Genomic DNA, 25,430 nt, shown 5'->3' on the forward strand with positions numbered 1-25,430 from the left:
TGGTGCCGCTGCTAGCAATGGAGCAAGGAGGAAGAAGCAAGCGAATGGGAAGAGATGGGCGACGGGGGCTCTGCCCCCTCCCCATTTATAGCAGGAGAAGGCCAACCGACGCCCCCCACGATCACAGGTAATGATGGTTTTTCCTTGCATGTCGCATGGACTTGTCAAGTCGGGCAGTTGCCGAGGCAGCGTGGGGAAGCGGAGACGCCCACGTCCAATCAACCGCCATGCGTCGACCAAGGCTGCAGGCTATTGGGGCCCGTGGCGCTCCGCACTTGACCTTTGGCTTCGCCTCGAAGCCAAGCCCGAGCGCGCCTTGGGCCCGGGGGCTACTGTCGGCGTTCTGGGAACGGGGGTCCCCAGACTTGCCTGCCTACGGCCCACGGCGTGGCTCTGCGAGCGGGCCCGCACGGCCCATCTTCATCAACAAGGCATTCAAGACCCTCGCGAGGGGCCAAGCCTCGCGAGGCGGGCGACAAAAGACCCCCTCAGGGGCGGCCTCACCAGGTTGGCTCGCGAGGGGCGGAGAGTTCAAGACAAGGCAAACCTCGCGAGGTTCTCATGACGTGAGCCATGACGATCGAGATCAGGCGGGCGCCAGTGCGCACAGTGTCCTTGTTTCTCCTTTGGTGCAAAGGAGGCAAGCGCAGGCGCGGAGTACCGAGGCGTCAAGCAAAGGTTTCCATATCGGTGCAACGAGACCAAGACCAGCAGGACGGCAAGACGAAGGTCACCATGGAGCCCAAGGCGGCGTCACCACCAGTGCCTTTTGCAGGCGAAGACTGCTTTTGTCAGGATAAGCTGTACTAGTTGTCCCCTTTCAAATTGGCCGTTGTTGGCTTCCTTCCCGCTCAATATTTGGGGAGATGACCAGGGCCTCTATAAATAGGACTAGCCACCACAGTAGGAGGCATCGGATCTTTAGCCGATCCTCAGCCACACACCGAGCACAAGAACACCTCAACCTCAGGAGGTTGTTCTTCCCGTTGTAACTGTTCATCCTCAGCCCGACAGGCAATCCACCACCACCACACTGGAGTAGGGTATTACACCACAACGGTGGCCCGAATCAGTATAAATCTTGTGTCCTTTGTGTTGTGAGTTCGTTGAGTTACCCCTTGAGATCTTAGCGAAGTTAGGACGTGGATCGGTAGGAGGAGATCTTCGTGCGCATCCCAGTGTTCGAACCTTGAGGGTTTTGCCGGAACCCGTGATCCGGCACTGACGTCCCTAGGAGTGTCAGGAATGTAATGCTCGACGAGTGTACCCAAACCATGGTGTGATCTACAAATCATGGTTTCTCAAAAAAAAACACAAGTTCGTGTGGGTCCAAATACGAAATTGCTTTAGGAACCAACATCTCTAAGCATCAGCCTTTTTCTTTTGCCTTCTGCGTACTGTTGGCGCTGCCTCGTACGATCATCCATGCATCGGTCCCAAATTTGTCATGTGTATAGCAACACTCATCCAAATAAGATCAGCCGTTCAACCATCTGATCCAAGGTGCCACGTTCGTCCAATGTTGTATCGAAACATATAATCTCTGTCACCTACCTCTAGATCTAACGTTTAAAACTGTTGGATCATTTACATTTTTTTTTGAGTGGCTGTTGGATCATTTACTTAGGCCAATTTGAAACTATGCAGCCCATTATCTTCTAATGGATCAGGCTCAGCCCAATTCCTCTTACAGCCCGAAGCTCGCACTACAACAAGCCTCACTGCCGTCTGCTCCCTCTACCACCACTCCCAGCTCCCCACCGAAACTCTAGGGTTTCCCAACCACCCCCGCAACCGCAAACCCCCACCCAGGCACGACTCGATCCGAAAACCACCCCACCACCCCCGGCGATGTCGACGGCGGCGGCGCAGGGCGGCGAGAAGCCGGCGCTCAGGAAGCCGGTGTTCGTCAAGGTGGACCAGCTCAAGCCGGGCACCAACGGCCACACCCTCATCGTCAAGGTCGTCAGCGCCAACCCCGTCCCTGGCCGCGTGCGCACTGGTGCGCCCGCCTCCTCCTCCGCCCGCGCCCCCCGCATCGCGGAGTGCCTCGTGGGCGACGAGACTGGCTCCATCATCTTTACTGCCCGCAACGACCAAGGTGATTGGGTTGCCACTCCTTGGCCTTGGCATATGGTGCCTTTGGTAGATTTCTTAGGACCCGTCTTCTGGCGCTAGTCTGTTTGGATTCGTAGATAATAGTCTATGATGGTTAGGTGCTTCTAAATTTGTGTAGCTTTAATAGTGGCGACGATAGGATAAGAGGTGTAAATCTTGTGGTTGTCACTTCGTTTTACAGTTTAGGCCATCTGGCCATATGTTTTATGATGAATAGATGGCTATCTGGATGGGTGGTATTACAAATTTTAGTAGTCAAACTACGGATTGTATTTTGGAACGGAGGTAGTACATTTCAGATGCCAAAACAGCAGAAAGGGAAAGCGCCTTTGTGTGTACAAGGGACTACAATTTCCCAGTGTTGCGAATCAGATTACAAGTTCCTAGTGAACGCTTCCTGCACGACCTGAGACAACCGCCAGGCCCGTTGCCACAAAATGCGGCGATCTGCATCTGCCCAGTAATTGATCCAATAGCTTCTTAAAAATTTACACACATGAAGGATCGGCAAGCATCTCTGCTGAAAATAAACCAGTTTTTGTTGGCCTGTGCCTATTGAAGAGAAGCTTGCCCAACATCGTCTGAGATGGTTTGGGCATATTCAGCGCATTCCTCCAGAAGCTCCAGTGCATAGTGGACGGCTAAAGCTTGCTGTTAATGTCAAGAGAGGTCGGGGTAGACCGAACTTGACATGGGAGGAGTCCGTAAAGAGAGATTTGAAGGATTGGAGTATCACCAAAGAACTAGCCATGGACAGGGGTGCGTGGAAGCTTGCTATCCATGTGCCAGAACCATGAGTTGGCCACGAGATCTTATGGGTTTCACCTCTAGCCTACCCCAACTTGTTTGGGACTAGAGGCTTTGTTGTTGTTTGTTGTTTGTTGGCCTGTACAGGAAATTGATTAGGTTTTGTCCTGAAGTAATTATGAAAACAAAAGAGCAAATTTAATGATGCATAGTTGATTAAAAAAGGCTGCACGCCAAACAAAAGTTGTTCACTACCATTACCTGGCATCCTACAGTTCTGCTGGCCAGTGGCCATCTGCACAGTTGGATTGACTTGGACCTGATATTGTTTTTCCAATTTCCGAAACAGCACACCACTCTTTTCCAATCTTGTATTGTGGTATTGTTTATTTGAGGGTACTATATTTCTATGTGCAGGTGATGCATTCTTTTCAGTGTCCAGTTGAGCTATTATTTCACCATACATGCATGAAGTACATCTGACAATATTTTTGATACTAGATCTTCCTCTGTCTCCATGTCTTCAACTGGAAACCATAGTCTGATACACCATATTGATATTACAAGTTTCTTTGTCCTTTGATGCCATACATCACAGAGAAAAGCATCCTAATATAGCACTACTACCTTCTGACATACCAGACTCTTCTTTCACCTGTTAATTAAATTGTATGGTCAGAACTCACAACCCAATGGCTGTTATAAGCGGCAGTAGCACTACTGCCTTTTGATGTTATGCATGCTAGGAATCCTGTACTCATGCCATTTTTCAGATCTTATACATCTTTTTAGTTGCTCATGGTCATTGTTTAGTATAGGGGATTCTATTTCATGATGCATGTACTATGGACTGATGGTATGCTCTACTATGCAGTTGACCTGTTGAAGGCTGGTGCCACAGCCATATTGCGCAACGCTAAAATTGACATGTTCAAAGCTTCGATGAGGCTTGCGGTGGACAAGTGGGGGCGGGTAGAAGCTACAGAACCTGCCAGCTTTACTGTGAATGAAGAGAACAACTTGTCGCAAGTAGAGTACGAGCTGGTTAACGTGGCTGAGTAATTGTTGAAGTTTTCCTGCCCTTTTCCCGCCATAAAAACGAAGCACTATGAATGAATATTATCAAGCCTTTGGTAAGCTTGTTTATTTCTTATGGTGGTAGTAGATAAGATCAAGATTGTATCACTTGAGCTAGAATGTTCGATGGATCAAACTGAGCTTTCCATGCATCTTACTGGATTGTGATTCCTCTTGGCACTGCTTGTATTGCTGTTGTAATGGAACAAGCTCAGCGTGGCGCCATGTTGTGCTGAGCTTTAGAGATCAAATGGAATGAACTGCCATTACATATTGTGTTGAATTGCTGTTACATTGTGTTGATGTTATATTGCGGTGTCCCGAACAGGATTTTCGTTGTAATCGGTAAAAGAAAAGTCATCTCCTGTTCCAGACATGTTACGGCTATAAAAAGCAATGCTTATGTTGGTGACAGTTAAAAAAGGGAAGGCCTAGCAAGGCCAACACTTTTGGCGAACGTGCTCAAAACGAAACTAGCGGCTGAGGCAAGGCCTCAGGCAAACATGGCTCCCGTGGCCGGTCGCCGGCATCCACGGTCGGAGGAGGCAGAAATTGCAGCAGCCGTCGCTGCCGGACAGGATGGCGACGAGGAGCCATCTGTGGAGGTGGCGTTCGTGGGGCAGCCGCCACCGCCGTGGTGGCGGCAGGTCACGGCGCGGTCGGTGGCCGTGAGCGCGGTGCTGGGCGCCGTGCTGAGCTTCATGTCGATGCGGATCGGGCTGACGGCCGGCGTCGGCCCGACGTTCAACATCGTGGCCAGCCTCCTCGGGTTCTTCGTGATCAAGTCGTGGACGCGGCTGCTGGCCCGCTTCGGCGTCGCCTCCCAGCCCTTCACCAGGCAGGAGAACGTCGTCCTCCAGACCTGCATCATCTCCTGCTCCACCCTCTCCTTCTACGGTACCGTACGTCCGCCCGTCCACGCAGCCGCGCCCACGCTATTTTCCACCAGGTTTTTGCTCAGTCGGCGGCCGTGATTTGCCATTTGCAGGTGGTTTCACGACCTACCTGCTCGCGATGACCGAGACGGTGGCGAAGTCAGCCGGCGGTACCGGCACCGGCAAGGACGTGTACACGCTGCACACCGGGAACGTGGTGGCCTTCCTCGGCCTCGTCACCTTTGCCAGCTTGTTCTGCACTCTCCCGCTGCGGAAGGTGAACCCATTTCCAACCAAGAATCACCACCATTTCCATGTCTTTGTTATGAAAAAACTGAGGCATTTCGCCATTGTTTGGCAGCTCATGATACTCGACTACAAACTGATGTATCCATCTGGTTCAGCTATCGCCGGAATCGTCAACAGCTTCCACACACCAGCGGGAGCCGCAACAGCAAAGTAAACACAATGCCATTTTGTAACCTGCTGGTTCTTCACTATGCCGTTTGTAAGCTTAACCCACATTATTGGTTTCTCTCCTCCCCTCCTTAGGAAGCAAGTGATGGCCATGTCCAAAGCCATTGTTGGGAGCTTCATGTGGGCATCCTTCCAGTGGGTTTACACGGGAGGAAGCGGCTGCGGCTTCCAAGATTTTCCCTTGTTCGGATTGAAGGCATATAAGCAGAAGTTTTACTTCGATTTCTCCGCAAGTCTCGTCGGTGTGGGCATGATCTGCCCTGTCCTCATCAACTTCTCCATGCTTTTCGGATCTATCATTACCTCCTTCATCCTGTGGCCAACCCTCCAGAGCAAGAAAGGGGACTGGTACAACGATCCTTCGCCGACAAATTTCAGGGGAATCAATGGATACAAGGTGAGTGATGACAGAATTCCGTCTGAACTTTACCATGGTTCGTACTTATCAGATGTTTCAGTCTTTGCACTTCGCTGACCATGTTTGCTGCTTCCATGAAACAGGTGCCCATGGGCATATCGATGGTGCTTGGGGATTGTCTGTTCCAACTGGGTTCAATCACCATAAGGGCTGCCAACCACTTCCACAAGAATCGTCAGCAACGGAATCCCGGCGGTACCAACATACCAGCAGATGGAAATTCAGATAAACAAACAGCTCTTAGCTACGATGAGCATCGCAGGAACAAGATCTTTCTGAACGAAGGACTGTCGGGCTATGTCTCGGTTGCTGGCTACATCCTCTTCGCAGCCGTCTCAGCAATCTTCGTTCCACGTATCTTCCCACAGATCCGATATTACCATGTGGCCTTATTATACGCTGTCGCTCCCATCCTGGCATTCTGCAATTCATATGCTTCTGGACTGTGTGACTGGTCCCTGGCACCCGTCTACGCGAAGCTTGCTATATTCCTTGTTGGGGCATGGGTTGGTGAAGCATCTGGTGGCGCCATTGCCGGCCTTGCTGCCTGTGGTGTCATGTTGATGATCATTGGTAATGCCGCTGAGCTCATGCATGACTTCAAGACTGGATACCTGACACTCACCTCACCACTGTCCATGTTCATAAGCCAAGCAATTGGGACTGCACTTGGTTGCTTGATCAACCCGCTTGTCTTCCTGTCCTTTGAAAAACTTGTCGGCAAAGAGCATTTGGGAGAAGCTGGATCGGCATTCTCGGCGCCCTTGGCCACCGCATACCGTGGGCTCGCAGTTTTAAGTGTTGAAGGAACCAAGATACTCCCAAAGCACTCCATTGAGTTTTGTGTAGCTTTCTTCCTTATGGCCTTTTGCTTGGATTGCCTATCAGCAGTAGCCAAAGCAAAGAAATGGAAGGCAAGTAACTACATTCCAAACGCCATGGCTATGGCAATTCCATTCTTAATCGCACCGAATATTGCAATAGACATGGCCTTGGGGAGTCTACTGTTAGTTATCTGGAAGAAAACAGATAAGAAAAACGCAAATATGCTTGCAGTTGTAGTAGCATCAGGTTTGATCTGTGGAGATGGACTTTGGGCATTGCCATCAGCATTACTTTCATTTTTCCAAATCGAGCCACCCATCTGCATGAAGTTCTTGTCTAGTCATCAGACCAAGCTAATGCGGGAGCAGTTCCTACCCAAAGTGACTACCTCATGATGATACAGACAAGTACTGACAGAAATGGCTTGTAAATGATTTCAGATCATATTGTTATAAAGTTATTTAGTGCACAGCTACACATGTGAATTCCTTGAGTCACATACTTGCCTTTTTTGCCTGTGTAAATATTTTTCCAGTGTCTGTAGGAGCATTATTGAAACAATGATGTTGTACAAGATAAATGGGATTCATAAGTGAAGACTAAAAGGATCAAAATATGCTTGACACCAAAGCCACATTGCCAGTAAAAGAAAGGGAACAGGCTTTTAATCACCAGGTCATGCTGAGAAACCAAACAAACCGATACGAAAGGTCAAGCATAGTATTCATTTTGCCAGCGATTCAAACTTCTACACCCCTAGCACGGTTCTCATCACATAACCATAATGATTCTGGTTAATGAAGATGAAGGTGGGAAATTGAAGTTTAAGCAATATCAAACATCATTTATTAAAAATTTCATCGTAGTTCACATACAGAAAAAGAAAAGCATGCTTCCTTTCTTTGTCAACTCATCCTGAAAGACTAGTAATCTCCTGGCTCTGTTGGCAGGTCAGCATCATACTCCATCAATTTCAGCTGTTATCCAACAATAACAACTCATCACGATAGTTATACGAATTTAAGAAGAATGTATAAATTAAAACATTACATATGCTACTTTTCCAGGGTGTTTTATAGTACTTCATAGCCAAATGTAAAAAAAATTCAGTTTCTCTACGATATGAACGAAAAAAACAAATAGATAAAAATTCCCTATGGAAATAAATCGTTATAATACTGTATACTCTATGTTAAAAAACAGTGCCCTGCAATTTAGGGGGGGCTCAAACAGTACACTATGTGAAAAAATCGCTACTTAAGGCACAAAGTTTCAGCGAGTTGTCCGCTTAGAACTTTTAGATTCTTTCTCAATTTGTTCTCTTCAATACTGCCCCAGTCAATAACTAGTAACACCTATCAACATTTTTTATTTTGCGCCCCAATGCACAAATTGTAGATCATGTAACTAAAATATGAACATATTCATTCTTTCCGGGGGAATTAGGAGCCTCAGTCACTAAGTTTACAGGAAATCCTCCAATGATAGGAACCATTATCATTCCTATGTTTTGTCTAGTAATTATTATCTATCAATTGTTAAGCATGGTTTTAAAAGGTGTAGGGAGTCCCAGAGAAAGTTATGATTCATATAGCAGTAAGTTGGCACGGCAGCACTTCTACACATACTGGAGCAAGGTTTGGTAGTTGGTTAAGATTGTAAGGGACATAACATTTACTCATATTTCAACGAAATGGGGAGATATTTTAGTGGTCACCTTTCCCAAGTTGGTCTTCATCTAGTTTCGTCTTTCCCTACAACAAAGAAATAAAAAGAAAAACAGAAAAGTGGGTCTCTTTCGTCAATAAGACTAGAAACAGGACTGGAGAATGATGTTAACATGAAACTAAATGCTGGAAACACGGCCAGAGAGAATTGTGGATTGCATCTATTGATTTGTGTTTGAAATGCATATAGTATGATCCAGGTGTTGAAGGAATTGGGTGAATGTTACAGAGAAGTCGTTATGCACGCTTGGACCAATGTTAACCAAGACTAAGGTAGTGCAAGTCCATGTTCTTATGCACACTGGGATCAACTATGGCAGGTTACTGCTACTACAACGTTTAGCTTTAGTTGGATTGTTGGGGACAATAGGAACACTACTGACATATGTGCATTTGTCTGAATTACACCGTAACACATGAATTTATATACACATTTTTTGGAGACTAATGTACGAATTAATAACACATTTGAAGGGGAGAGTAGTTTCAGTTTCACCTTCCGTGAGCCACCCGAGGCCTCGGCCAGGCACGGCGAGCATAGACGTCATCCGCGCCGCGGCGGTGGCGCTGTGCAGCGGCAGCAGGGACTCCACGCAGAAGCTCGCCTCGACGGGCGACCTGCACAACGAACAACGCCGTTACAATCATCAGTCCACATCTGGCTAGTTGAGGGGGGCATGGCCGACTGGTGGCCGAGGTCGTACCTGAGGAGGCGAGGGGGCGCGCCCAACGCGCGGCGAAGGGACGGCCGCGCCGCAGAGGAAGAGGCCCTCGCCGGAGCAGCGCGGAGGAGAGAAGCGGACGAGCGGAGCATCGACCTGGCGGCGGCGGCCATCGTGGCTGGCTTGGTGAGACGGGAGGAGGAGGAAGAGTGGAGACGGTTTCCGCTTTCCGGCTAGCTTGCGCTCGGGTCACAAACAGAAGGAACCAATGTGGGCCTTTCATAGATCTGCTCGGTCCATTTCTTTTTGGGCTGTGTGAGATGGGCCCAACGGGCTCATAAACGTTGAGGGTAGCCCAGTTTCATCCTGTTGTTCTACGGCCGCCGACCTTTTACCTCGAAGCATCCTTCTCTTCTCCCTTTTGTTTCCCCTCGACGGCGGCGGCGGCGGCGGCAACCAGGGTTTAGAGGAGGAGAAGCTTGCTCGGCGCAAAACCCTAGCCCCGCGCCTTCATCTACGGATTCATCGCGCCTCTGCCGCGTATCCTTGTGGAGTGCCCTGCCACGCTGCATTGGCGGTCACGATGAGGGTGAAGGTGATATCGCGCTCGACCGACGACTTCACGCGCGAGCGCAGCCAGGACCTGCAGGTGAAGCCATCGTTGCATTCGTAATTTCTATTGATTGTGCTCCCGCGTTGCGACTCGTTGTTTTGCATCCAGTATAGTCATCATACTCATACTGTAGTGTAGGATATGGTAGGATAAGAAGCGAGAACTGTTTCCTGCGCATGGAGTGTGTTTGCGTGCAATTGCAGATGTTGGTAATACTATCATTTCATCTAGTTAAATCGGCAAGGCCCCCTTTCAATTGAAAACGAAAACAAAAACGGTGGAGTTGTTTTGAGGGGTCAAATTGATCCCCTTATGCTAGAGCTATGTTCCCCTTTCGCCAGGTTGGGGGAACATCTTAGGCCTCCTTTGGTTCATAGGATAGGAATTTTATAGGAATAAGAAAATCATAGGAAGTGAGATGACATCCATCTCAATTCCTAGGGCTCCTTTGATTCAAGGGAATTCTATAGGATTTTTGGAGGATTGAAATCCTTTGAAAATTTTCCTACGTTTGTCCTTTGATTCATAGGATTGAATCCCATAGGAATTTTTCCAATGGAATCTTTTGTACCACATTTCATAGGAAATCTAACATCCATTCTAACCTCTTTTTACAATTCCTTTGCTTTTCCCGTGAAATCAAACGCTCCTTGCTAATCCTATAGGATTCAAGTGGGCATGACACTCCAATCAACATTTTGTAGCCATCAGATATCTAGGTCATGTATCGACCGAATAATACTTCTGCGGTGTGTTAGCATGGTAGCTGCCATACAAGTTTAAACATTCACAATATAGTGTTGATGCAATTGCCCCAGGTTCAAGTTTGTGTGGTCACTTGCTTAGGCCTTTTATTATATATATTTTTTGCCAACAAATGACAATCTCTATTGCATTTGTTACTCCCAACAGAAAGTATTCCGCAATTATGATCCAGCACTCCGTAGTCAAGAGAAAGCTGTTGAGTACACTCGAGCACTTAATGCTGCAAAGTTAGAGAAGGTACGTCTCATCTTCCTTATCTGCATTTATGTTTTACTTTTACTGTATATTTTCATGTGACTTATGCTGCTCCCCATTTCAGATATTTGCCAGGCCGTTTATTGGAGCAATGGATGGTCACATTGATGCTGTTTCGTGCATGGCGAAGAACTCCAATTATGTGAAAGCTATGTTTTCTGGCTCGATGGATGGGGGTAATTATCATACTTCTGCACTAGTGCTTTTTTCTCCTTGAGTGTGTTCAATGCATTTTTATTTGCTCTTTCAACGAACTAGCTTACTAAGCTCAATGCAGTAAATTATAACATACAACATTTCGCTGTTCTACTTTTTAGTTTGCACCTCAGGGGTCACTAAATATTGGAATTTTTTTTGCCCGGATGCATTATAATCTCGTATGGAGCTCAAAGTGAACTCTTGCCTCAATCAACACGAGACTCACTTTGCGTGTGAAATCTAAAATATGACCTGTAACATTTGTGTGCATTTTCTCTGGGTTGCTAAGAATACTTTATGTGAGACCAATCAAGAGTATCGTCTAGTTCTAGTGATCTGCAATTTATGTGCTATTGTGATCCAATCGTATCTGATGGTAACACACTAAAATGGTAAATTCGTAATAAATTATTGTGTTTTTAATATCGTAGCGTTCTCAAGAATTGACATCTGGAAGGGGAATGGTTCGTGTGAATGGCAGAGTAGCCACATTGATGTTACTGCCAATTGTAGTGTTGGGACTTGTTTAGTTACATTGGGTCATTGATTGAATTGTTTAGTTAACTTAGGATTCAAAGAGTAAGAAGATCTAATGCTATACCCCCAAGTTCGCAGAAAAAAGTTGCTTTCGGAATTGGCATTGCCCTGAAATGCATATTTGACCACTAATTTTTTTTGGAATATATTTATAAAACCTAATTACAGTGGAAGTACTTGTTCAAGACCTACACATATTGTTTTCATGTGTCCAATCTACGTACATGAGCACGTGGATAGGCAGTTTGTAATTTTTGGCTGCATATAACCCGAAAGGCCAGAACGGCCAGTTTATTTGAACCGACAGAGTATCAGTTTGAGTGGCCAAACTTCGAGTAATAATAATTTTGTTAGTACTGTTTGAATGTTTTGGCACTGCTTTATTATTTTACCCGTTTCTAGTGAATATATAACCCCCCTGTTTGTGAAACTATCGCATGGTTGCCAACCCCCTTGTATTGTGCATTTGCAAGTAACATCTGATTTGTTACGCTTCAGTAGTGTGTGTGATCTGGCCACTATGTGATACCGATTTTTTGGTTCAACCTTTCTAGTAATTTTTTTTGATGAAAAGGGGTTTACCCCTGCCCCATTTTATTAGAACGAGGCACCTTTCTAGTAGTGAAGCTGATGTTTTCCCTTCATTTATTTAAATTTACATAAAAAATCAAGAAGTCTCAGTTATGCATTACCTTATTCATCTTCTGATCAAGTTTAAATTTGTACCGGAAGTGGTAAACTGTGCCTTTTGTTTTGTTCGCAGATATTCGACTATGGGACATTGCTGCAAGGTACCGCCGATGAAATATCAACTGAGCTGTTTAAATTGTTTACTACAACTTGTGACTGTTATTTTAATTTCCTGTACAACAATAAAAACAGGAAGACAGTCTGCCAGTTCCCTGGACACCAGGGTGCTGTGAGAGGTTTGGCAACATCTACCGATGGCGATCTTCTGGTATCCTGTGGTGTTGATTGCACGTAAGTGAACTTGTGGGTGCCACTTCTTTTTTTGCTTATTAGACACAGTTTCAATTCAAGCCATGCAACTTAACCCTTGAGGTGTTCTCTCGCTGCTTATGTTTTGCATTAAGTTGGCTCTAACCCACAGATGTATTAATGATCACCATGTCCCAGGATCTGTTTGTTATCTTTCTTGAATATATATGTGTAAGGCATTTTGTGTAGGACTTGAGCTTTATCTTAAAATTTCCGCAAGATTAAGCCCCATTAAGCACAAATAGCAGCCCTTCTAAAATAAGTTACTCCCTCCGATCCAAATTAATTGACGCAGCTTTAGTTTAAGAGCAATTCCAGTGGCATAATGACTTATGCATTACACAGGCAAAAAGTTGCGGTAAACCATTTCAAACCGGTTTTGAAAATAATAATTAAACTTCACTTCATCAAAGTCTACTTCTTTAAAGTGTAAAATACAGAAGTGCATTTGTGAATATGTATCTGTGTCTGTGATCTTACTATGCACTTATCCATCTATCGATTGCAGTGTTCGACTCTGGAAAGATCCTATGCGTAAGATGATGGACTCTAATGATGCTATTGGAGATGCTTCCCAGGTGTGCACTGAAGGGATGCATTACATTTATTTTGCACTATCTATGTTGTATGACATCTCATTTCCTTACTTTGCCAATGTGGTTTACAGCCGTCAGCAGTCTATACATGGAAGCATGCATTTTGGTGAGAGCACTGTTGCACTGCTCTGACTTCTTCCAGATTCCTCTCATCTTCTTTGCTGAACGGACCATTTCTCTTCTGATGAATTTTAGGGGTGTTGACCACCAGTGGGATCGTAATGTTTTCGCAACTGTAGGTGCTCAGGTAGATATATGGGACCATAACAGGTATAATATCTGATAGCCTTTTCCCCAGCATTTTGTGTCTCTTTCTTCTACCACCACCAATGCTAATTTCATTTGTGTAGGTCGGAGCCAATAAATACCTTTGAATGGGGTAAAGATACAGTTCTTTCTGTGCGGTTTAATCCTGGAGAACCTGATGTTTTACTTACATCATCTAGGTAATTTTAGATTGTGTACAACATATTTTGTCTCTAGTTGATTATTCTTTAATTTCCCCTAAAATTCCAGTATTTGTTGCTTTCAATGTTAATTTTCTATGATGAATGTTGTAATCTGATATTTTGCTCTCATTAAAACTTCCTTTTCCTACTAAAATAGGATTGCATTTTTTTTGCAGTGATCGGAGTTTAACACTTTTTGACCTGCGCATGTCATCCCCAGCTAGAAAGTTAATCATGAAGGTTTGTTGAATTCTCTTTATTTGTGGATGCTTGTAATACCTAGAAAATTCAAAATAGATAGAGCATGCTAACATTATGAGACTTTGATGCACATAGAACATTTGCTTTGTTCTCATATGCTGTGCACATAATGCCTACCGTCTCGTTCTGATTCCCCATGCAAAGTACATCAGCATTTGTTCATCACCGAACGGAACATAAAGTATAAGTGAGAAAGACCAACAAAAAATTACCATATGATAGTGGGCTGTGTTAGTTTTAGTTCACTATCGCATGATGCTTCATGACAAAATTAAATTGAGAATAAGATCCTGTTGAGATCTTGGTAATGGTATTGCTTAAATTTGAGTTTACCTTAAAAACCCAAGCACCGATAATACAGTGTTAAAAAAAAGTATGCTTGCTTAGAAAGATTTCACATGCCTCCCTTCCCTATTTTTGGTGTGTGTAACCAAGATTTAGAACTCTTAAGCCTACATCAACAAGTTTCAAGTTGATGTATTATTCTGCTATTAATTGTCTATGAAGGGAATGGGCCTAATACACGCGTCTAAAAAGATCCAAAGTGAGCTCTGAATAATGCATTACCTGATGATGATGTATGCTGGGTCCATATCCCACTGGGAGTGAGGTAATTACGGTCCTAACAAAGAGTGAGGAATATAAATCTACGGTAGTTAAAATAGAGAAGTACAAAGAATATCGAAAATAAACAAACACTTTGCGGGAACCACCTTAAAACTAGTCAGTTTCTGGCGGGTTGGAAGAAAGAACAATGGACGGTGCATTTACAGGACACATAGAGATATCCGCTCTTCAGGAGAAATGGTTATGTGTCATTTCATATGGACTAAATTGTAAGAGACTAAGAGGTCCTTGCAAGGTCTTGGATATATTCTTCTCCTGTACATTTAAAATCTGTTGACACATCTTTTTAGTCGCAATTTTGCACTTCTGAATTAATCCTTCCTGTCTTCTGCGGACACATTAATGTCACCCTCAATATCAACATGTGATCTTGTAAACACAGTTCTGAGGAGTATCTTCAAATTCATTGATCTCTATTTATTCTTCTGCAATCATCTGGCATGCCAACTCATTAGAGTCTTTTCGCATGAACATTTCATATTTTCAGGACCTTTTAAACCAACCCATTTCAGAATCTTATGCCTATCTTTTGTTCTGGAATTTATTATCCCTAAAAGTAACCATTTTGATCAGGCCAACAGTGTCCAAAATATAGATCTAGCACCATCTTCTGCCAACTAATTTAATTTTTTGTAATGTCAACCATATTTGATCAGTCGAAATTTGCATGTTCTCGTTCATCATACTAACTTAGTTATTTTTAATGCTCTTCTAATTATTTGGGCACCTTGCTGAATATTTGTTGCTTTTCAGCTCTATCTCAGTAACCACTGAGCTATAGAGAGTTGGAGATGCTAATGTATTTTTTTTATGCAGACAAGGTGCAATTCATTATGCTGGAACCCTAGGGAGCCCATGAACTTCACTGCTGTAAGATTGAAATGTCAAACATTTTTGTTCTTGTTATATGCTTGCGCTAATGAAGGAACTTATATGATACTGTTCCAGACTGGAAGATATATGAATTTTCGTTTAAAATTTGAGCTTTTGCATAGCTAAGAACTTCCGTCCTGATTCTTTTTGTTACTAGGCAAACGAAGATACAAACTGTTATTCTTTTGATGCTAGAAAGCTGAATGAAGCCAAGGTTGTTCACAAGGGTCATGTTTCAGCAGTGTAAGTATTATTTGGAAATACAAATATCTAATGTCCTGTTTAAAGTATAAAATATTGATGTCTGTAAAGGTCAATCCCTTGGTAGAGAAAACGAGTGAATATTATATAGATCTCTATGTCAAGTGCATGTGCTAGCATATATGTCTTCTCACCGCCATATCCAAATAAAAAAGCGGTTTAAGTAATAAATTTTAATTAAAGAGATGAATCAATGGTATCATGATTAAACCCCTCCTACTTGTATTTTTTTTACAATTTTGGTTAAGTGAGGGATCAAATATGTAGTCAACTTTATTTGATGGTAGCTTGGAGGATTAGAAATATGACTGTTGCTTTCCAATTAGCTGTTTTTGCATTAATTGCAACTTCCTCAGTCTTAGTAATTAGTGTACCCCTTGTATTTGCATCTCCTGATGGTTGGCCAAATAATAAAAATGTTGTATTGCCTGGGGGAAAAGTGACATCCAGCGCGGGTCCAATAATTTGATCGATACGACCTGTACTTTTTTCTTCAATTGTGGAAACCCCGGGACGAGAAATAGTTGGATTGGTTCTCATAATTATCACATAATTAAGAAAAAGGAATTTGTCGAAATTTTTCTTTTTTTATTGTTGAATAATGCCAAATCAAATAAAAAATCCAAAAGTAAAAAGGAAATGAAATAGTTTATTCAATAAGTATCTCTTGTCAATACGAATAGCACACGGACAAGTTCTAGGATACATCAACAAAACTGAAGCTGCAATAAGGATTTTATGCATGGGGTGCTATTTCATTGTAGCGTCTATGTGTCATTGAACTCACTGAGATATGCAGTTCCTGCCTTGCATTATACAATGTACACCTGAAAGCTATCATTTCATGTAGTTCTGCATCAAGTCCATTGGCAACATACAGTATTCTTTTTCTTTTGATTTTTGGAAGTCAATTCTTACATGAGTTGAGTTGTCAGGATGGATGTTGATTACAACCCAACAGGACGGGAATTTGTTACTGGTTCCTACGATAGAACGGTACGTGCCACTTTTGTAGATCCAAGTTCACACTGTAACCATGCATATGTGATTTTTCACAATTTTTTTTACTGCTTTTGTAGGTACGAATCTTCAATTATAATGGTGATCATAGCAGGGAGATATACCATACTAAGAGGATGCAAAGGTTTGTTTCTATTATTTATTTTCGCTCTTCCTTGCTTAGTTTGTCTACCTGATCTTAAGCCCAAAATTTAGTATGGTTCCCAACTTTTACCCCTCAAGCCTGTTCTGCTATCGGATACCAACCAGATCAATTTAGTGTCAGATCAGTTTTTGTCTATATCTTTTGAGTGTTCAGAATAGTCTTTTCAGTTCAACCAGTTTTACAGTTGAATATGTTGTTCTGTTGAGACGTATGAAGGTTTGAGAATTCCATTTCAACCAGATGCGCAGCCATATAACCATGGTTCTTGGGATCAGCATGAATACACCAGTTCTGATACATGTGCATTTATATATTACCGGTTTTTACCGTTAGCCATCTTAATTTCAGACCCCATGTTTATCTTTAACAACTTGGTTTTATGGACTTTTTGTTCTGTTGTAACCAGTTTACCCTTACCTTGGCAGGGTGTTTTGTGTGAAATACACATATGATGGGACCTATCTAGTTTCTGGCAGTGATGATACAAATCTTCGACTGTGGAAGTCCAAAGCTTCAGAACAATTGGGAGTTGTAAGTTTTCTTACTGCCATCCGGTGTTTGCCAGTTGTTGCTGTCTCGCATGTTTACTACTTGCTTCAGTTCCATGCCATGTGATTGAGCTCACATGGATGCCCAATGAAGTAGCATAACAATAAACGCCTGTTGTTGACATCCTCTTATTCCTTCTGTTTAGCAACATCATATTCCATGACCAGACACAAATGATGTACTTAATTAAGAATGCCAGAGAATCAGTAGTAAATGTGAGCATATTAGTGACCTTCAAGACATCGCAATTAGCTGTTTTGTTTTTGAGATTCAGTTATGGGTTAAAAAATGCTTAGCTAGGCTAGCGGGTAAAGACTTTTCTGATTGAAACTTGATAATGGTTCATGAAGGTATGGGTTTGCCTTGTTCTTTGACACTTAGCATTTTGCTTTTGGGGCTCATGGACAAAGGTCCTAATGGCCTCACTTGTTAGTCGGTTATTGGCAATAAGCGACACAAGCATTGTTGATTTTTCAATTTTCATCTACTCGTGTGTTTAAGGCCTTCTATTATGTATAAGATGTTTCAACAAATATTTTCTGCAGATTCTTCCAAGGGAACGCAAAAAGCAAGAATATCTAGATGCTGTCAAGGCACGGTATAATCACCTTCCCGAAATCAGGCGGATTGACAAGTAAGCTACCATTTCTTGTCCTGAGAAGTGTTTCAACTTCATGGAGCATTTTGTTTTCGTTTACCATCATTCTGCTGATGCTGCATTGATGATGTGTTGTTGCAGACATAGGCACTTGCCTAAGCCAATCTACAAGGCAGGCAAGATAAGGCGCGCCATGATTGATGCAGAAAGCCGGAAAGAAGAAAGAAGGCGAGCGCACAGTGCTCCAGGGAGCAGGACTATGCAGCCCTTCAGGAAGAGAAGGCTCATCACAGAAGTTGAGTAGGGTGGATCTGACCATGGCGAGGCCAAACAAAGTGGTATTCTGGCGTATTATTTTTGGTCGAGTGTGAGTGATGGCAAGTTGGGATCATATTATTATTATGTGTAGTAGTAGTATTTTGTTACTTGCAAACCTTAGACGACACACCAGATTATATTTGAGAAGGAAAAAATAAACTTTATCAGCGATGCTGGTTTGTGACACTGGAATGCAAGCTCAACATACCTTCGTAATTCAATCGCTGTAAAGTCTAGTGTGCGCTGTGTTATTCTCCATGGATGCCTTTATGCCAGCACCTGCTATGTTTACATGTCCGTTGTCTCCTAGACGAGATGGCGACATTTGGTGCACTCAAGTCAGTGAACACGTGAAGGCTGATTCTTCCCGTTCCTTGTTTTCTGTTATCTCTGTTGTTTCCGTTGTCAATGGGGAGTTTGCTGATTATTTCTCATACAGATACAGAGCTTCTATATTTTTGTTGTGCGCATCTTGAATTTGTTTGTATCGATCACCAAATGTGCTTGCTAGTCACATATTTTGCCCCCACATCATATTTCCTGGTACAGTTTACGTGTTAGTAATACGTTTTTCACATTTGATATCCATCATTTGAAGCTTATAAAAATTATTACCGAAAAGCTCGTTTCTGCATACAGATACAGAGTTTCTGTCCTATATATGTCGTGTTAATAAATAGTAGTACGTCTCTCACATTTCGCAGAAATGTGCAAGTGTGGAATTTCGCAGAAATATGCAAGTGCATTTCCACACGGAGCATGCATGCATCCTTGGTTATTCATTTACCAGTCCAATAATATAAGTTGTTCCATCCCAACAATATAGACGCGGCTCTCATGTGTGCGCACAGCGCGCACGTACACGAGAGGAAAAACCCAGAGATCCATGTCAGTGCACTCATACAGACACACCCAGGACAGTACATTATTATAACTATGAGTATTAATCTACACGCGCACGCGTACGTCGACCGACCGGCCGGTCGATCAGTCATACCTATGCACGTAGGTGCAGACGGACGAGTTGTCGACGAGTTGTGTCACCCAGAGAGGGGGGAAGCAGCAGCATGATGGCTCCAGCGCCGGCGGTGGTTGAGACGTACGTACTCTCAGGCGGCGCCGTCGCAGTTCGTTGTGGCCGCCGGCGGGACCTTGGGTATGCCTTGCTTGTGCAGCTCCGACATGACGCTGTCCAGCGACGGGGGCTTGAGCCCCAGGGGAAGCGGCAGCCATGGCTTCACTAAAACGTCTCCGATGGCTGCGTCGATGCTCTCCTTGGACTGCATACATATACATGCCATGCGTGCAACAGAAATTAGCAACCATAGGTAAGTAAAAAATATATAGTGGAAATGAAACACATGATTTAGGGCCACGTTCTCCAAAATTCGCTGAAGGTCACGGCTTGTTTTTTCTTTGGATTGGAACATCATGTACGACTACAGTGTGACTTCAGGATCAAAAGTTACAATATAAATTAATGAACTAGGAACCATCTGCCGTGCATGTGTACATACCAGGTGGAAATGAAACACATGGATTACGGGGGCCACGTTCTTCAGGATAAAAAGTACAGCATAAATTCATCTAAAAGAAGTACAGTATAAATCAATGAGCTAGGAACCATCAGCCGTGCCTATGTACTTACCGGGTGGGCGTCGAGCTGAAGCTGCAGGCCGGCGACTTTATTGCTCTGCGGCACCGGCGACGGCGGCGGCGGGATCGGTCTGTACATAGGATGCGGCACCATCCCCGGCATCGGCGGCGCAGCAAACCTCTGCATCTGCACGCGCACACACAGGTCACGATATTAGCTAGACAATCACCACAGCTGCTTCAACGTTAACGACTGGGCAAATAATTCATACTGTACTAGCTAGTTTAATTACCACGGCCGCAGGAGGCATCGGCGGCGGAACGCACTGTGTCACTGCCTGCGGGCCCCATTTCCTCGCAGCCTGAGCGAGGAGAAAACGGTAAGCCAACCGGTTATTACGAACGCATGCCGCCAAACATGCAAAGCAAAAGAGCCTAGTCACGTGAACGCGAGAAGAGGGAGACAGAGGCGGAGCAATGTAGCGCACGCACGTTGTACTGCTGGTGCCAGTAGACGGGGTCCACCGGCGGCTGGTGCGCCCACGCCGGCGGCGGCGCCAGGTGCCGCGGCCACACGGGCAACATGGACGGCGGTGACAGCGGCAGCGTCGCGTCGACGCCGGTGGGATGGCCCCACACGTGCAGCGGCCGGCAGAACGGCGGCGGCTGGCCGGGGTGGTGCGCCATCCCCGCGTGCGGCGGCATCGTCCCCGGGGGCGGGAACCCGACCGTCGGCACGACCCACGGGCCGCCTCCCGCCGCCGCGTCCTTCCTCGGCCCGCCGGCCGCCGCGTACATCTGCCGCTTCTGCGTCCAGCTCGCCGCCTCCGCCTCCCTCGCCATCAGGTGCTTCCTGTGTGACCGGTACTTCTGCACTTGCACGGAGGGCATGTAAACGCATTAATTTCGGTTTGAAACGCAACCGCATTAACTTTGAGTCTTCGACCACAAATGCAACCTCATACTTTTACTTTTTTTGCCCGTGTTAATAATTGTTATTTTAAGTCGAACAAGCCACACTCCATCCCCCCAAAAAAGTCAAACAAGCCACACATCATGGAATTTAAAATTACACAACAATCAAGTGCTACTTTAAGCTAGCCTCTTTTGGTTTACATGAATTTTGAAGGAATTCTGAAGGATAGGAATTTTGTAGGAAAAATTATTTGGCCTTTTGATTTGTACTCACACCGTCCCATATTGTAAGATGTTTTTGCAAGCTAACCTAATTTGCAAAAACGTCTTACCTTATGGGACGGAGGAAGTAGAAATGAATTCCTGTTCCTATGTAGAATAGGAACCAATCATTTATCTTACTTCCTATGGGTTTTCTATTCTTATCCTATATATGAACCGAAGAAGGCCTTAGATGTAAAAGCTGCAGATGCTCAGTTACAAAATTGTAACCATAATGTCGTTTCAGTCGATTAGAAATCATTTTCGAGTTTTTGACTCAGAAATAGGAATTCCTCAGCCAAATAAATACTCCATTTTTCCCCATACGGTTCTTTCTACTGTGAGGAGCAGATACAGAATAACGGTCTTCAGAAAAGTAGACACTCTTACAAATCATATATAGATCATTTTACTCACCCCTTGATTTCATTTTCGGATAAGCCTCCACTTTTTAGTTACTGTTGCCATGTTTACAGGATCATACAAATGTTAAGGTGTAGTTTGTGGTTCAAATGTTGTCGTGTTTGGTCTGTTAGCTAAACTGAAAAAATACCACAAAACTTAGATTGAAAAAGTTGGACCATCACAATTAATCCACTGTACCTCACTGGTTCACTAAAATGTATATCAATGCAATGCTCAGCTAGCCATCTAATAATTATTTTATGAGGTGGAAGAACTTATATATACAGTTGTAGGCAATTTACAGAAAGGTATTCTCTCCGTAAACCAATATAAGACGTTTTAGATCGTTAAAACTAAAGGGAGCAAGAACAGATTGCCGAGATCTGGATCTGTGTCGCCTGGCGCCAAAGCGGGACGCGCGCGCACGGGAATTCATGGGAGGATATGGCCATCTCGCTAGAAAACGGGCGTCCAGGACCGGGCCGCGGGGAGTGGGAGTAGTACCTGCATGCACGGACGGGCGCTACGGCGGTGAGGAACGAAACCCGGCCAGCATCGGGCGACATGGCACGCGCCCGCGCTGACTAGGGCAGGACCGGCCGGGGCCTCCCTCCCTCAATCCGTGTGGTGTGGGCAGTGGTCACCCGTACGGCGTGGTGGTGCCCCCCTGCGCTGCTTACATTGGCGCCTCCCCGTTGCACGGTTTGGGCAGTGGAATATCCAAACGGAAACGCATGCATGCATGAGCATGGCGTACTGGATAATTTTTGTTTGAATGAATGAGCGAGTGGTTTCACTTTTGACACCCCGCGTCTGCATGCATGTGTTTGTGAAAGCGCTGCCAAGGACTTGCATGATTCACGCATGGGGTCACATGCATGCATGCCATGCATATGGCGTACTGTAGTACAGTGCGTCGGTACGTACGTATACGTAGCGATAATAATAATGCTGTAATAATGTACACGAGGCCGTGAGGGACTGGGACTGGCGGTTGCGACGCCATCCGTGCCTGGACAACGTATGGCGATAATGCATATGGATATGGGCAGGCACAGACGTACTTCCTCTTTCCTATAATGTAAGAACGTTTTTAACACTACAGTGTAAAAAACGTTTTTATATTATGAGACGGAGGGAGTACATATGTTGCCCAGACGGCCAGATCTGACTATGCTGCCTGGAGCTGGAGATGGACGGAGTGCATGTGTGTACATGCTCGTGTTTGTCTTAGCGCTAGCAGTGGCAGGCACCGCGTCCGTCCGAATTTAAAACTCGGCTGACGACTCGACATAAGACTTATGTGTGCACTGCTTATGGCAGATCTAGTCGTGCTTTAGTAAAACTGTAATTAATTTACAAAAATAATGCATGGAAAGAGACGCACCTGGAGATGGCTGGCGATGTTGTGGCGCGTGAGGCGGTACTCGTTGCCCATGAGCTCCAGGATCCGCGACGGCACCGCCTTGTCCAGCCCCAGCTGCTCCACCGCCTGCACGAACCGCCGGTGCAACTCCGGCGTCCAGTCCACCTGCCATTCATTCATCGTTTGTTTCTTTAATTAATGAATCACCAGCCATATATAATAAGCACGAATTGTATTAATCAAAGAACATCATTTACATGCTTCAGAAGATTCAGGGCACTAAATGGAACTACTTTCCTATGAGCTTGCTTACCCTAGAACTAGCTAGTAACAGAGAGACGTACACGCACGCACGTACGTATAGGCAGGAGAGATCACAGACAAGACTTTTCATAGGCGCCGCGTGTGTGAAAACCTGCACTGAAATAAAGGGGCAAAGAGCAGCTATAGCCACACTGTTTGCTGCTGCTGTGTGTGTATGCCACTGTTACCGTGCGCTTCCCGTGACACTCGCCCTCTCTCTTTCCCTGCCGGCCGATTGAGATCTATCCTATCCGCCCGTCGTCCCAAAAAGCTGCCTGCACGGGGATTTCCATGGCCTATTCATTGCCGCGCGCGGCAGCAGCATTTCGGTGCAAACCTCCCTCCACGCGCCTCCTGTCCACTGATGATGTTACCCAACTTTCAACTACGTACGTACCGACGCAGTAGCCGCGCGCGGGCGTCAAAGTCGATCAGCTGCTCGTGCTAGCTAGCTCCTCGCGACGGAGGCAATCACGAGCTGCTGATTCGCCGCGGCTGTACCATGCAGGGCCAGGGCCATGCCTCGTGCTGCTACGAGGCTACAGCTAGGTCTCTCGTGATTTCTTGGGTCCTGGGTCAGTCAGATCTGATGCCTGCTGACTCGCAGGAGATGTTGTCGATCGTGAGAAAGATTATGTCAGAGTTTACGCCAGACGGGCAGCTGCAGCGAATCGTGATGTGCAGATCGATTGGACGATATAGAGTTTATCCCTTTCTTTCATTCTTTTTCCCCAACCCCATGCGGTTAAGCATGCTTAATTAATTATGCATATACCATGGAGCTAGGGCTAGTGAGTGAGAGAATGCAGGCAGTACCTTCACCTTCCGCCTGCCGTGGGAGCTCTTGGTCGCCGCGGCTGCCGACGCGGGCTTCGACGTCATCTTGCTGTGCCCCTCTGCCGACGCCGACGACTTGCTGTTCTCACACCCGACCGCAGCGGAATAATCGTCCGTCGTCACCGCGCTGCAAACCTCATCGCCCACGTTGTTATTGTTCTTGTTGTCGTTGTGCTGCTTCACATCTTTCTCTTCCGACGACAACAACCCCTTCGTCTCGCCCTTGCCTTCTGGTAGTTCCATGCACATCTCTGCCGGTAGTTCCGTTTCCACGGCCGTCTTCGCCTCGTCGCCATGGTGGGTTTCGCAGCCGTCTGGCGCCGGCTCTGCCGCCGGGCTCAGCACCGTCGTCGTCGCCGGCTCGTCGGCGAACTCGGCGAGGAGCTCGGTCGGGTCGACCTCGAGGTCGGGGAGGATGTCGTCGCCGTCATCGACGTGGAAGAAGGGCATGTCGCACGTGCTGAAGTCGATGTAGTCCAGCAGGAAGTCGTCCTCCTCCACGGTGGCCTCCGGGAACCCGACATCGACATGGTGGTGGTCGCCGAGGTTGAAGACGGCCGGATTAGGGCTTTGCAGCGTGACCACCTCAAGCATCCCAATCTCGCCGTACGTAGCTCGCAGGATCGGCAGAGACGGGAAGGAATTGACTTGGAGTAATCTTCGCACCAAACACCACTCTAAATCTCAGCCGACTTGACGATGGCAGCGATCTCGATCGGTGGGTATATGGAGCTACGGGCTATATAGCCAGTCGGCTATGAACCTGGGCTTGGAGTGGTAGCAAGATCGGCAGTGCAGTGCATGAGCAGCAGGCAGGCCAGGTAGAGCTCTCTCCAATGGAGATCTCCAATGGATAGGAGGAAGAAGGGAGGAGAGAGGGGGATGTGGAAGGAGGTTGAGAGCAATGGGATGGACTAGCTAGTTTGGTGGTGATTTGGGAGTATTAGAGGAGCGAGGAGGACGCATGTCCACCACAAACCTCCGTGAGATTTCTCTCTCCCCCCTTTATAGGGTCTCTCTCGCTCTGTGTCTCCTTTCTCTCTCATAGTCATAGGGTTCCTCCCCCTCCTCTCTCTAGCACACACGCACACATCACGCTGCTCTGTACATTTTACACCGACTGCCAGCGAATTGTATGCATGGATGGCGCATGACACCAAGACTCCGAGTGTTTATCTGCTTCACCTTATCTCAGTGACCTGCCTACTGAATTTGACTCGGAAATAATTCTCTGTTGTCATGCATGTCATGGTGCTGGCGGATTTGTCGTCCACTATATTCTAGCACTACATAACTTATTGCTACTCATCATTGTTAAGTACGGTAACGGTATTATTCTGGTGGGTTGCGATTTGGGGGTTTCAATTGAGGAAGATTTAACAGAAGTTGGCAGAAAATGACCCTTGTTGGAAACTTGAGGGGAAAAAACCCTCTCCAAAAACTTTATCTTGTTCTTTTTCGTTAAAAAGCAGCTTGCCCGACAGGAAATACACTTTGGTTCATGGTTGTATATAGTATATACACCTTATATGGGATTTTTTTTAATAATTAAGCAAAAAGTCAAAATAGTTCGGAAGTTTTTTTAAGAATAAACTTGACTTACTTTTGCACTAGTTTATAAATTTCCACGAACAATAACCAGCGTTGAATTCATAGCGAAAAAGACAAAATTTATTTGCTATTATAAGTCACTATTCACACTATTTTGGCCAAAAATTTATCTTTTTGTGAAAAGAAGTCAAAGGGGGCTTTTCTTT

At 45.4% G+C, this 25,430-nt stretch overlaps 5 protein-coding genes across 6 annotated transcripts; 3 read left to right on the forward strand and 2 right to left on the reverse strand.

Annotated features, from left to right (window-relative positions):
• Positions 1-1,728: 1,728 nt before the first annotated feature.
• Positions 1,729-4,225, forward strand: LOC109773566 (uncharacterized protein At4g28440). The gene is made up of 2 exons (XM_020332262.4): positions 1,729-2,101; positions 3,740-4,225. Exons 1-2 carry the CDS (start codon positions 1,852-1,854, stop codon positions 3,925-3,927), a joined length of 438 nt encoding a protein of 145 aa, XP_020187851.1. The 5' UTR covers positions 1,729-1,851; the 3' UTR covers positions 3,928-4,225.
• Positions 4,226-4,355: 130 nt separating this feature from the next.
• LOC109773593 (probable metal-nicotianamine transporter YSL1) lies at positions 4,356-7,061 on the forward strand. Its single transcript, XM_045234733.2, has 4 exons — positions 4,356-4,839; positions 4,931-5,276; positions 5,370-5,691; positions 5,796-7,061. Exons 1-4 carry the CDS (start codon positions 4,446-4,448, stop codon positions 6,930-6,932), a joined length of 2,199 nt encoding a protein of 732 aa, XP_045090668.1. The 5' UTR covers positions 4,356-4,445; the 3' UTR covers positions 6,933-7,061.
• A 178-nt stretch (positions 7,062-7,239) lies between these two features.
• On the reverse strand, positions 7,240-9,233 carry LOC109773584 (protein NUCLEAR FUSION DEFECTIVE 6, mitochondrial). Of its 2 annotated transcripts, XM_020332277.3 has the most exons (4): positions 8,969-9,233; positions 8,761-8,882; positions 8,255-8,291; positions 7,240-7,514 (listed from the first exon to the last, which is right to left on the reverse strand). In XM_020332277.3, exons 1-3 carry the CDS (start codon positions 9,097-9,099, stop codon positions 8,272-8,274), a joined length of 273 nt encoding a protein of 90 aa, XP_020187866.1. In that variant the 5' UTR covers positions 9,100-9,233; the 3' UTR covers positions 7,240-7,514; positions 8,255-8,271. The 2 variants fall into 2 exon arrangements, with proteins under 2 accessions (XP_020187866.1, XP_020187870.1); XM_020332281.4 differs by lacking the exon at positions 8,255-8,291.
• A 76-nt stretch (positions 9,234-9,309) lies between these two features.
• Positions 9,310-18,226, forward strand: LOC109773575 (uncharacterized). Its single transcript, XM_020332270.2, has 17 exons — positions 9,310-9,575; positions 10,452-10,541; positions 10,624-10,735; positions 12,058-12,085; positions 12,177-12,275; positions 12,802-12,871; positions 12,961-12,995; positions 13,085-13,159; positions 13,240-13,335; positions 13,515-13,578; positions 15,043-15,096; positions 15,257-15,342; positions 16,296-16,356; positions 16,440-16,504; positions 16,951-17,056; positions 17,620-17,708; positions 17,814-18,226. Exons 1-17 carry the CDS (start codon positions 9,510-9,512, stop codon positions 17,974-17,976), a joined length of 1,359 nt encoding a protein of 452 aa, XP_020187859.1. The 5' UTR covers positions 9,310-9,509; the 3' UTR covers positions 17,977-18,226.
• A 486-nt stretch (positions 18,227-18,712) lies between these two features.
• Positions 18,713-24,779, reverse strand: LOC109773590 (probable transcription factor GLK2). Its single transcript, XM_020332288.4, has 6 exons — positions 23,653-24,779; positions 22,555-22,698; positions 20,079-20,456; positions 19,880-19,948; positions 19,639-19,773; positions 18,713-19,270 (listed from the first exon to the last, which is right to left on the reverse strand). Exons 1-6 carry the CDS (start codon positions 24,265-24,267, stop codon positions 19,100-19,102), a joined length of 1,512 nt encoding a protein of 503 aa, XP_020187877.1. The 5' UTR covers positions 24,268-24,779; the 3' UTR covers positions 18,713-19,099.
• Positions 24,780-25,430: the final 651 nt, after the last annotated feature.

Source organism: Aegilops tauschii, chromosome 3 (genome assembly GCF_002575655.3).
Source record: "Aegilops tauschii subsp. strangulata cultivar AL8/78 chromosome 3, Aet v6.0, whole genome shotgun sequence".
Taxonomy (NCBI): domain Eukaryota; kingdom Viridiplantae; phylum Streptophyta; class Magnoliopsida; order Poales; family Poaceae; genus Aegilops; species Aegilops tauschii.

What these genes read in the sequence shown, in the direction of transcription:
- LOC109773566 (XM_020332262.4), top strand. Translation starts at nt 1,852, where the DNA reads ATGTCGACGGCGGCGGCGCAGGGCGGCGAGAAGCCGGCGCTCAGGAAG. An exon ending in TACTGCCCGCAACGACCAAG is followed by an intron (nt 2,102 to 3,739) that starts GTGATTGGGTTG and finishes TCTACTATGCAG; the next exon opens with TTGACCTGTTGAAGGCTGGT.
- LOC109773590 (XM_020332288.4), bottom strand. Translation starts at nt 24,267, where the DNA reads ATGCTTGAGGTGGTCACGCTGCAAAGCCCTAATCCGGCCGTCTTCAAC. An exon ending in ACGGCAGGCGGAAGGTGAAG is followed by an intron (nt 22,699 to 23,652) that starts GTACTGCCTGCA and finishes AATGAATGGCAG; the next exon opens with GTGGACTGGACGCCGGAGTT. An exon ending in ACTGGCACCAGCAGTACAAC is followed by an intron (nt 19,949 to 20,078) that starts GTGCGTGCGCTA and finishes CTCCTCGCTCAG; the next exon opens with GCTGCGAGGAAATGGGGCCC.
- LOC109773575 (XM_020332270.2), top strand. Translation starts at nt 9,510, where the DNA reads ATGAGGGTGAAGGTGATATCGCGCTCGACCGACGACTTCACGCGCGAG. An exon ending in ATGCTGCAAAGTTAGAGAAG is followed by an intron (nt 10,542 to 10,623) that starts GTACGTCTCATC and finishes TCCCCATTTCAG; the next exon opens with ATATTTGCCAGGCCGTTTAT. An exon ending in ACATGGAAGCATGCATTTTG is followed by an intron (nt 12,996 to 13,084) that starts GTGAGAGCACTG and finishes GATGAATTTTAG; the next exon opens with GGGTGTTGACCACCAGTGGG.
- LOC109773593 (XM_045234733.2), top strand. Translation starts at nt 4,446, where the DNA reads ATGGCTCCCGTGGCCGGTCGCCGGCATCCACGGTCGGAGGAGGCAGAA. An exon ending in GCGGGAGCCGCAACAGCAAA is followed by an intron (nt 5,277 to 5,369) that starts GTAAACACAATG and finishes TCCCCTCCTTAG; the next exon opens with GAAGCAAGTGATGGCCATGT. An exon ending in GGGGAATCAATGGATACAAG is followed by an intron (nt 5,692 to 5,795) that starts GTGAGTGATGAC and finishes TCCATGAAACAG; the next exon opens with GTGCCCATGGGCATATCGAT.
- LOC109773584 (XM_020332281.4), bottom strand. Translation starts at nt 9,099, where the DNA reads ATGGCCGCCGCCGCCAGGTCGATGCTCCGCTCGTCCGCTTCTCTCCTC. An exon ending in GCGCCCCCTCGCCTCCTCAG is followed by an intron (nt 8,883 to 8,968) that starts GTACGACCTCGG and finishes TTCGTTGTGCAG; the next exon opens with GTCGCCCGTCGAGGCGAGCT. An exon ending in CCTCGGGTGGCTCACGGAAG is followed by an intron (nt 7,515 to 8,760) that starts GTGAAACTGAAA and finishes GTTGGATAACAG; the next exon opens with CTGAAATTGATGGAGTATGA.